Genomic DNA, 11,404 nt, shown 5'->3' with positions numbered 1-11,404 from the left:
AACTTACATCTGACTCAGGTCTGTTGCAAATGTGAGTGAGCCTATTAGCTTGGTTTTAAAGTCACCCAGTTCTCTGTCCTAGCCCCCACTGTCACTGGATCACTTCCTGACAGGAGGCAGCAGGGGAGGCGGCAGGGGAATCATACATACTTGGCCAAAACAGCTGATTCTGATTCTTAAAGCAATGAATAAAGACCAGCCTCACATTGTTTATCATCCTATTTGTATCTTCAATTACCTCCTCCCCTGAGGTACACATACTCCTGGTTGGCAAAACTCCAGTGACATAGTGTTGCATTTCCATAAAGTCTGGGGGCTCACAAGAAACCAAAATAGATGGTCAAAACTGAAGCAGCAGAGGCCAAGATATCCTGACTTTAAGGTCCTATGAGTAAAAACACTGGATTCTACATTCTCCATAATGCAACTCAATATCTTCTTTCTCTTAGACCCTCTGTGCCAGGTACACACCCACTCTATGCCGGCTGTTTCTTAAACTAAAACTCTGTTATTAGTATTAGTATTTTTTCCTATAAATTGACGTGTAAAATTGATGGACTTCTTCTTTAACAAACAAACTCACACACCACAAGTATATCTCTATTTTTATTTGTGTATATATACACATATAAAAAATAAGGACATATGTACAATGGTAATAAATATCAACATGTTTGTACAAGTGAAATAAGTTAGCCTATTTGACATATTTTAAAAACAAACATAAAAGATCAAGAACCGACAAGAAAGAAATGGGACAAAATAAAAGCGGGGCGATAATAGAATAATACAAATAATAAGAAAACAGCAGAACTTAAAGCCTTGTGTGACAGAAAATATTATGAGCAAACAAATGCGTAAGAAATGAAGAAATGCACATAAAGTACATTACACATGCATTTTTTTTCAAGCTTGAGACCTGTATATCTTTATCTTTTTAGTTTTTGCAACATGTTATATTAAAAGAAAAGCCCAATTGTAACAGGGAAATATATTAAAGACACAATGAAGTACCAGTGTAAACAGCTAACATGATTTAGCCGCCTGCTTCAGGGGATTTAATAATATAAACACATTCTATCACAGATCTGCTTCAAATGAACAGACACATATTTGGTTTTTAGGGGCTGACAAATTAAATAATGGTTAAAGTTTTGGTACATTATTCAGCTTTTCATAAAGTAAGGGGATAAAGAATTGGGTCCAGCTGATCACCGCTGACATAAAAACAGCAAGCAAACAGGAAGTCCATCAGCCTCAAGCCATTTTTGCGTTTTGCTTGAGGAAAGATTTAGCTGCAGATAAAATATGCAGAAAGGTTGCAGACATCAGCTCAGTGTAGCAAAGTGGACGGACCGCTGAGACTTAAATATCGATCAGGAATCAAATAAAATTAAGTATTTCAAGAAGAACAAAAGCAACTGCAGTCTACTTTGGCTTATCCAAAAGGTGAAGAGGCACAGAAAAAGTAAACATGTTGAAACGCAGCCATGAATTCCTGTACAACCCTTGAACCATAAAATCAGACATATTTTGTCTTTATTTTTTCCATTAGTGTTCCACAATGTGTTTGTAAAAGTCCAAAAATGACAGATCAAAATGATGCACTTGTACAAGGATGGTCATATCAAAGATGTACAGTCCACTTGCAGAGGTTCATGCAACACTAGGATGGAGTGCTGATGGCTGAGTACCTCTTCAACCTTTGGATCATTTTGATATTCTACATCTCTCTCAGCGCTCTGTACACAGTGGGGCAAAACAAGGTATTTTTGTCCTCCCCTTCCTTCTCGCTGTGCTCCTCTGGTCCCGACAGACACGTCCCAAAAATAAAAGCCACCCCTGATGGACAAAGCACAGAAAGAGGACAAAACAATGTAAAGTTAGTAAAAGCAAATATATGTAGTGTTTGCTGTATTTCAAAGTTTCCTTGAAATTAGATCAGAGAGTAGGTTATGTTTTTTAGGACATCATTACCACATCACCTAGGAGACCATCACAGTTTAGTCTGGAACTTCATGCTAACACTGCATTACTCCCTACTGAATCACTGCATGTGACTAGAAAAGAGAATAAATAATATATGAGTGGTGTATGAGAAATTGCAGCATCTGTACAACTAATATGTAGTTATATCTGTCAGTTTTGAGTAAAAGATTGGTATGAAAAAGTGCCGTATACTGCTTGAATCTTGGAAGTATACATTGTTATTAAACAGACGTTTCAGTCTGACAAAGGTCTTCCTTAGGTCAACTTACTTTGATCGTTGTCGGACTGAAACGTTTTTTCTTTAATAAAATGTTCCTAGTCGCAGGCTTCGGGCAGTGCAGGCCCTTTTCTTATCTTTTGCCAGGAAAGTAGCTTTTCTGATGCACCTGTCCCTCCCCGACTTTAATAAAAGTGTGCACAAGAACAGCTTTTCATGAAGAGACTGACCAAATGGTGCAGAAAAATATAATGTAAGAAGACTCAGCATCTACAGCCACGGCTGTCGGCATAACTCTAAAAGGAAACCAGGCTACACTAGCCATACTGACTTTATGGTATTTCATTTTTAAGCTTGTTGGCAATATGCTGTAATAATACCGCTTTATGTTATATATATATTATAATTCTATAAAAATATTATAATTATATTACTATAACAAGAACAGTCTTTAAATGAAATGCTAGTTTCTGCAAGTGGCTAAAGTGTTATTACCTTGAAGCAACAAGGGTTGACTGATCAACCAATGACAATTTGTTCTGTCTTGTCATTTAAATGAAGTTTGATTCATGGAAAATACACTTATTTGCTTTCTTGTCGAGAGTTACATAAGAAGATTGACGCCATGCACTCTCATGTCTGTACGCTAAATCCGGAACTGGAGCCAGTAGGCGCTTAGCTTAGCTTAGCATAAAGACTGACAACAGGGGGAACACAGCTAACCTGGCTTTATCCAGTGGCCTGCCAGCTCATCAACTAACTCCTTTGTTTAATCCATACAAAAACCAAAGTGTAAAAAAACAAGTTATAGGCTATGTGTAGCTGTTACTGCTACGTGGCAGGGACCAGTGACTTTGTGCAGTTTACAGTTTGTTATTTTTCAGACATGAGAGTCGTATCGATTTTCTCATCTAATGAGCAAATAAGTATATTTCCTGAAATTATACCTTTAAGGGATAAGTTGAGCAAGGGGACTGCCTGATAAATAAACTAAATCATTCTTAACACTACACTGAGCAGCCAAAAACCTAAATGGGAAATCGTTAAAGGTTAGGACTTTGCTTAAATCTGTTTGCATGAATGTAATTAAGTGGAACAATACCTTTCACTGGTTCTTGGCTTCCTCCCGCCTGCAGCCAGGAGTTTGTCAGCAAGGCAACAATCAGTTTGTCTGTCTGTCCATTAGTCCATCAACACTGTGTGTGTCTTCTTTTTGTGTTGGTGTGTTTTACAGTGCTCTTCCTCTGTATAAGTCCACAGTAGCCCCGGGTAAGTCTCTGGGCGTCGGTAAGAGGGAAGGGTTTCATGGTGTTTAAGGGTACGTCACAAACCCACTGTAGTCCAGGATGGTCGGCATTCAGAGGACTGTGAGTGTGTGTGTGTGTGTGTGTGTGTGGGAGGAGTACTTTCCTTCTTGGCAGTGCAAGTTACCACCCTCACCAAACACAAGATATAAAGCACTTATTGAGACATCCACAGCGGTCGCAACAGTGAGGGTTCAACTACATTCTCCATGCCTAATGTCTTCATGTCAGCTTCAATTTGGAATTAAGTGTGCAGTTATTGTTACGCTGCTGCTAAGAGCTGAATGCAAATAGCCTTCTCTTTCTGAAGAGATGAACAAACGTCCAAAAGGGCTCAAAGAAAACACGCGTCTGTAACACACTGTGACTCTAATAAATGTCATTTGGAGTGTATATCGGACTTGAAGGTGCGTTTGAGGGTCACCGTGCAGGATTGAGTGAGGAACGTAAGCGCTTGCCCTCGCATTGTCATTCACAGAGTGGAGCCATTAGTCACTTGATAAGTGTTTGAACACTGTTGTAGTCCGTAAGACATAGAAAAACAACAACAGAAATGTCTTAATTCAAACCAACCATCACAACAAATTAAAGTGGAAGGGAATCGAGGACTCTCTCTGGGGGTAAATACAACATGGGGGGGAAAAAAATACAAATTGAGCAGAGAAAGTCTTGAGAGATTGTCCTTCATTCAAAAACCCCCTTTCGTCTTTCACTCCAATTCACTTCATTTTCCATTTAATTTCCTCTCTCTTTGTCTCTCGCTCTCTCTCCTCTCCTCTCGGTCCCACGCAGAGCTCCTGCTACGGGGACATGATTGTCGTCTTGCTTCGAGATTAATTAGTCTTTTTATACCGCTCTCACACTCTTGGCTCACAAATACAAAAAGGGAAGTCGTGCTTCCAGTTTTTAAGTGCAGTAAGCGGAAAAGGTCTCAAAGGAACAGGACAGAAGATTCAGTTCATACTTCCAGTCGGTTGCATTTGCCGTTCGTCAACTGGTTTCAGCACAGGGGCTAAAAGCCTCACTTGGTCCACTCAACATAAAAGAAATGTGCCCTTCAGAAACGCCATTTGTTTAATTTCCATGCTTGAGGTGCTCCCCTTTGCGTTCAACCTTTTTTTAAATACACAATTTACACAAGTGGCGATTGCACAGTGGAAGAAGAAAAAGCCACAATCATGACTGTTGCCCAGAACACAATAATAATAGGATAGGAGTGCATGTTGGCGAACACGGTGTATGAGTGTGTATATTTAACATGCTGTGTGCTATAAATGTCTACAGTGAGCCAAACAGGCATTGGCAGAGCGAGAGAGAGAGAGAGCATGGGGAATTGACAGCGTGTCACTGAAAGAGAGAGCAGGCATCCTCAGAAGGATGGAGGTAGGTTGGTTGTTTTGTTTTTCCAACTCAGAGAATGGAGACAGGAGGAGGACAGGCCTAGACGGACGACTCCTCGGGGTTGGCGTCGGGGAGCACGCTTCTCTGCTGCAGAGTGCGTCTCAGCTCTTCCTTGAAGGGGCTGGAGTAGTCGTTCCCGCCCATGCCCAGGCCCCCCAACCCGCCGCCCCCAGCGCCAGCCCCGCTAGCCCTCTCCTCCCCTGCTGTGCTCAGGTTGAGGCGGATGTAGCCGTTGCTACCGGAGCCTCGGATGTTGGTGAGGCTGAGACGGCTGGGGGAGTGAATGGGCTGGCCGGGAATGGCGCTGGGTGACGCCGTGCTGCTGACGCTGCTTGGCCCCAGGGCGTGACCGGGAACGATCTTCAGTGAGCCGTCTGAGTAGTAGTAGTTGGCGCCCGTCTCCCAGAAACGGTCTTCGTCGCTGGGCATCTTGCTGGGCACAAAGGTGGGTGGCTCCTTGGGCAGGGTGATGGGGTAGACCAGGGTGCTCTCAAGAGGCTTCATGTCAGCTCCCTTGCCCAGTGCCAGCTTCAGCCTCCTGCGAAGGTAAAGAGCTGCTACAAGGAGAAGCAGGCACGCCGCTCCGAGGGTGATCACCAGCACCCAGAAGAGCCCCATGCTGCTGTCTGGAGCCCGGGCCTCCATGAAGACCGGAGCGCTGGCTACTACGGCCACCTGATAGCGCTCTGTCTGAAACTTGACCCCCTGCTCTTCAGAGTAGCAGATATAGCGGCCCGCTTGCATCTGGCCCGCTGCTGGGACGACGAGGGCCTTGAGGGTCCGGTCGAAGCGTGGTCCTCCTGCCTCAGGGTCACCCAGCTGGAGCTCACGGTCGTTGAGAACCCAGAAGGGTTGAGCCAGGTTGGAGACCAGCTGGCAAGGCAGCACCATGTCAGATCCCACCACCACTGTTATGTTCCTCAGACGAGAGTGCTCTGCAGAGGAACAGGAGACGAGCAGGAGGAGGAGGCGAGGAAGGAGACGGGGTTAGTATCATCCATAATAATTCCTATTCATATTTCACAGCAGCCAGCTCTCTTCTACTTAATTCAATTTATTCAGCTGAATCCAAATGTATTCTCTTAGTCCAGCTAAAGTCCATTGTCTTTCCTTAACGCACTGACTCCTGCACTGACAGTCAATTCCCACAAGGGGGCCACTACTGAGGTGTGGCCCCATACTCACCAGGGCTGGGAATGGAGACGGGCTTATCGAACTTGGCTTTCCCCCGGCTGAACCTTTCCAGCATGAGGTCCTGTGACAGGGAGGAGGTGGACCTGGAGGGGAAAGAGCAGAAAGCAGAGCGGAAGATTAATAATGGTTTCTCACTCGAGCTGAGGGACAAATACACACACAAGAGTACCACAAACAACAATGGATCCAATGTGTATGTGCAAACATGTCAAAACATTTTCAACATTTTAGCTACAAATTAAGATAGACAATACTGTATATCGGCCTGTTATTATAACATATTGTAGATATGGTAAATGTTATTCAGTTCTGATATGCAGGAGGCCCACCCTGGCCTCTTGTAAATATAATATTTTATGGTTATGGAAATCGTAGCATGTAAAGCAGAGGATTTTACTCAACAGCTTCTGGGTGAACGTCTGTAACACTGCCAAAGAAGCGCACTCTTCTGTAAGGCACTGCTATATCCAGCCAAGAGACTTTCATTTTAAGGTTTAAGGGGCACATACTATCTAAATACAGTTTCTGAGGATTTTCCAATATTTGCAATCAGCAGCTTCTATTAAAATGGCAAAAGCAAGCCCTTAAAATGTCAATATTAGTCTATTGTATATCTAGAATATGGTGTGAATGCGTGGGTGCACATAGGTTCTCATCTCACCCGCGGTGGAGGTCGATACGGACACAGGCCCGACCCTCACTATCCCAAGCGCAGTAGGGATCCCGAGCGAGCAGACAGTCTGGCTGAGACTGATAGCGGCTGCAGTTGGCCAAGGGCAGCTGGAGAACTTCCGAACGAGAGCCTATGTACACGTACTTCTTCAGAGAAATATAAAGAGAGGAAGAAGAAGAGAGGAGAGAGGAAGACAAAGAGCAGATCCAGCCATCACCCAGAGACAGAAGCCAGAGAGAGATGAAAAGCAAGACGGAAGATAAACAGAGAAAGAGGGAGAGAGTGACTCAGTTAGGGGTTAGAGGAGATAATGGGATAATCACTCTCAATTACAATAACATTCACCCCCCCGACCCTCGTCCAATCCAATCTGGGTTGCACTCTTTTTGCAAAAGCTGTTATAAAATGTCTGGTCGCGGCTAAGCCAGCATTAATGAGATAAGCAGTGGGCTTTAGTGCTGGGAACGCCCCGTCAGAACTGCATCGATTGGCGGACCTGCCACTGTAGAGCCACAAGGCCCAGGCCAGCGTCAACACACAGGCTCAGCTGACAGGGCAGGGAGATTGAGAAAACAACAGGGGCAGAGGTTCAATTCCCTGCCGCGATGAAGGATTGTAATTACTGTTATTGTGAAGAGGGGCTTGGAGTCATGAGGCGACTCTTGATCTGAAAAAGGGCCATGTTGATAAAAACATCTGCTGAGTGGCACCGGGCCAATGGCACCGTGCTGACTGCCTGTCTGTTGTCAATGGATCTATGATTGAAGTGTCTGGCAACACAGATCAACAGAAGACTAAGTCCTGCTGTTATCACTGAATACCAATCAGCAAGTGATGCAACAGCAAAGCAAGCTAATGGAACCAAAACCATACTTTCAAGGGACATGATCAGATGAAGTACAGAAACTTTGAACAACATTTCCCCTGAGAGACCATTAAGGTTCCTCAACTCAAAGACAAACAAAACGTCTAGGAGTCCATGCTGACAATATGCACATGGCTGTGCTTTACTATATTGAGTGGGAGCAGCTTGAAGCTCAAACTCAAATGATCCCCCCAAAAAGCTGCTTTCTTATTAAAATCCCTTCTGCCTCAATTTGTCGTATTGAATCTGTTAAGAAAAATGTCTCAACAAAAATTTATCCAGACAGAGACAAAGACTTATTACATTTAGAGATATTCCTTTTTATTGTGCAAATATTAGACTCTATTTAGACCTAAATCGAAGTGATCTCTTATCTTGAACAGGCACAGCGCAGACTTAAACACTGCTGCATCAGACAGTCACGCCAACTATACGCTGTGATTGGCTAGACGTGCAGAGGCGAGAAAGAAGGGTGAGATGGTCAAAATTGATGAAACAGAGGCTAACATCCTGACATTTTATTTCTAGTTGGTGTCTAGCTCTAAAACTGCTGGATGCATCTTTTCATCAGACCCTCCCTGCGTGGTTAACACACTCCATGCCTCGAGCTTGTAATGCAGCCTTTCTATTAAAAATGCGTAGTCTTCAAGCCCATGAAGATATTACACAACTGTTTTCACATGCTGAGTCCCTATGGTTAGCGTAAAACATTTAGTGCATGTGTAAAAATGGCTGCAGTTCCCCTTGAAAAACAAATGGCTAAACATAACCGAGAGACATCCTATTCTCTTTTCCTTACCTTGGAGTGAGAGATGGTCAGGCTGTCCACGGGCTGGGCGTTCTCAAACAGCTGGATCTCCTCTATCACGTGGGCCTCGGAGCCCAGAATCACCACCCTTTGCAGCCATCCCTCTGCTGCAGTGCAAAGGAGAGGAAGAGGAAGATGGAAGAGGGTTCAGCTCACTTCACCTCAGTTCGATCAAACTTTTAATTCAAGTTCGTTTCAGTGCAATACATTTTCTGTATCCCCTCAGAGCATATGCATAAAAACATATAATTGAGGGTCAGAGTCCTGATACAAAATACCCAATAAACACACACCTTTGACAGTGGAGCAGCTCATTTAAATATATGATATTAAAAATATTTACACCTACACCTGTGACTGCACACCAGTTCATTTGAATATCAAAGACGTGATATCATAAATTTACCCATACACCTGTGACTGCACATCAGTCAATTTAAATATTAATGATCTGTAAACACAACGCCTGTGACTGCGCAGCATTTTACTTAAATATTAATGGCATAATAACACATTCACAGACACACACCTGTGACTGCATAGAAGCTCATTTACATATTAATGGTGAGATATTATGATATACAAACACACTCCTTTGATGCCAAAACAACTTATTCAAAATTATTAATTTATAAAAAAAATAAAAAAAAATAAATACATTTATTAATCAGAAGCCAAGCTGATAATCATCACGTATGCCAGCAGCAAACTATACTGAGTGTGTTTCTCAGGTGCTATCAGGTAATGTTGTGCCTTGCAATGCCTTGCTGCTACCCGGACAAAATTGAACCTAAGGCAAAGGCTCTTTTAATGCTTAATTTCGACTTATCACAGAAGGAAAAGCAAATGTTAAACTAATAGGATTAATGATATTTAGGCTGCTCCAGTGTCAGAGTCGTTCCTGCAAATAGCAAGGCCCTGAAACTGGAGCACCTTAGAATACAGCCTTAATCAATGTTATTAATTACATTTGTGCTTTTCCTGTCATGTTGTCAAACCGTGCTGTAAAAAAAGGTCAAGAAGGAAGTACTCCACAGAAAAAGTAAACTTGAGGTCACAGGCATGGTAACGACACATGCGCACGGTGTCATCACACTGTCTGCCACTTTCATCAACTTCAATTTGTGAAACTTTTAATGCCAGCTGCACTAAAATTTCATGCTGCTCTGTGACCGAGAAAGACAGAAAATGAAAAAGAAAACAACTTCTCCTGCCAGACCTTACAGCTGCATTACCGGGCCGAGTCCAGCACAGCAAGAAACTGTCTAAAGGTGAATTTAAAAGAGTCGAGATGCTGTTCCTGGCCTTTTAAGACCTTGGGTAGAGGTAATATTATCAGAGACATTTGAAGATGTTTTCAGGCGGCATGTGGGGAGCTGATGCTGGAGGAGGAAGAAGAGGAGATCCTGTGCTCCTTTCATGTAGGGCATTGTGAACAAGTTTAGATCCCCTGTGATGAAAGGCGTTTCAGGCACAGCTGGTAGGGTGACCTTGATGTGTGTGTGTGTGTGTGTGTATCTATGGATGGAATAGTACTATGTGCTGACAGGTGCTTTCTTGTGTGGTCCTCTTGATTAAGAGACTGTCACGGATAATATGAAAAGCTAACCCGGTAGCCAACGGGAAGCTTGAGAGAAGGAAATACATGTACACACACACACACACCGGCATAGTAAGAAGCAGGCATATCATCACACTCGCCTCTTGCGGCGTCAGGGACCAGTGTCGGCTAATCCCTCAATCCTGTAGCCTGCTTTTTCAGAAAAACTGTCTCGACAAGCGCTCCCTCTCTCTCTTTTCACATCAGCTGTCGCTATGCTGCAGCTAATAGCTAATCAAGCCCACAGCCCAATTGGCACTATGAGCGCACGTCTGCCAAGGGCCCTGTTGAGTTTGTGCTGTGAAGCACGGCAAGCGGGGATGACTGCACTTGGCTCAGGGAGTGTGAGCGTGTGTATCTGTGTGTGTATATCAATTTGTGAGTGTTAGTCATGTGTGTGACTCTGTGTGTGTTGGTGTGTCCGTGTGTGTCCGGGTTGGCCTCCCTGCTTGCCAGCAGAGAAGCCCTGAGTCCGCTGTTGTCACACTGTCAGTTGCCACAGTCACTCTGCCGCTGCAGTGATCTGAATGGTAAGCAGTTCAGTCTCTCTCCATTCATGAGATGGGGTGCATTCAAATTCACATTCCCTGGAATCCGCTGTCAGATCTGTGTTATTCAAGATTAAGGCTCTGGGAGGTTTCGGCTGACTTCAGATCTGTGCCAAAACAGGATGCCCGCATATGGGCCCGATGGCTACTGACTGGAGATATTAATTAAGTTGCGCATACCTAGACGTTTCCTTTGATGCATGAAGATGGAGCTCAGCATGCAAATCAAGCCCCTAATTGAAACCCAGCTGAAGTCTGGCCAGATGGCATGTTGTTTTGTGCCACCATACCTAATGCCAGTACCTGTCCCTGTCTGCTGCCACGGCCTGTACGCTCACAACTCTTCAACAAATACTATGTTCAGCTCACCTCAACACACACACACACACATGCACTCACCCACAGTGGGGAAATAAGGGAATATGACTGTGTACGTTTTTTCATTGCCACATTGAGAACACCATACAACAGGAGGTGTGCAAAATAACAAGAACACACCATATACTGGATATTAAAACTGGATGTTAAAAATACTAGCTTCATTTAATGTAGTTTCAATGTACACAATGCAATTTTCTGCCACCAGGGGTCTCTTATATCAAAACAACAAGAAAAAACTAGTTTGCTGACATCGTGAACTATTCATTTATAGACAATTTAAAAAGTTGAAGCATCAGTTGGAAGCGGTGACAGCAGCAGCTGGTTGGAGTAATGGAGCTGTCAGTTGAAATGTGGTGGTTGGTTTAAAGGTTGAATTAAGTTTCCACTATTTTTATGAATTATTACTATTTGGATATTTTTCGTA

General features: G+C 43.5%; 1 protein-coding gene across 3 annotated transcripts in view; it reads right to left on the bottom strand.

The window, feature by feature from the left end:
- Positions 1-613: 613 nt before the first annotated feature.
- sema4c (sema domain, immunoglobulin domain (Ig), transmembrane domain (TM) and short cytoplasmic domain, (semaphorin) 4C) overlaps positions 614-11,404 on the bottom strand; it is an 87,658-nt gene continuing 76,867 nt past the window's right edge. For 2 of the 3 annotated variants that reach the window (XM_035658587.1, XM_035658588.1), the window contains 5 exons: positions 8,443-8,558; positions 6,767-6,924; positions 6,097-6,188; positions 3,309-5,846; positions 614-1,842 (listed from right to left, as the gene is read on the bottom strand). In XM_035658587.1, coding sequence (XP_035514480.1) covers positions 4,951-5,846; positions 6,097-6,188; positions 6,767-6,924; positions 8,443-8,558 — 1,262 coding nt within the window. In that variant the 3' untranslated portion in view covers positions 614-1,842; positions 3,309-4,950. The remainder of the gene's footprint in view (positions 1,843-3,308; positions 5,847-6,096; positions 6,189-6,766; positions 6,925-8,442; positions 8,559-11,404) is intronic. The other variant, XM_035658589.1, reaches the window with a different exon arrangement.

Source organism: Morone saxatilis, unplaced genomic scaffold, assembly GCF_004916995.1.
Source record: "Morone saxatilis isolate NCDOM2014 unplaced genomic scaffold, NCSU_SB_2.0 Contig16, whole genome shotgun sequence".
In the NCBI taxonomy this organism is placed as follows: Eukaryota; Metazoa; Chordata; class Actinopteri; family Moronidae; genus Morone; species Morone saxatilis.
The sequence above is the reverse complement of the archived record's forward strand: the minus strand, read 5'-3'. Positions and strand labels throughout refer to the sequence as shown.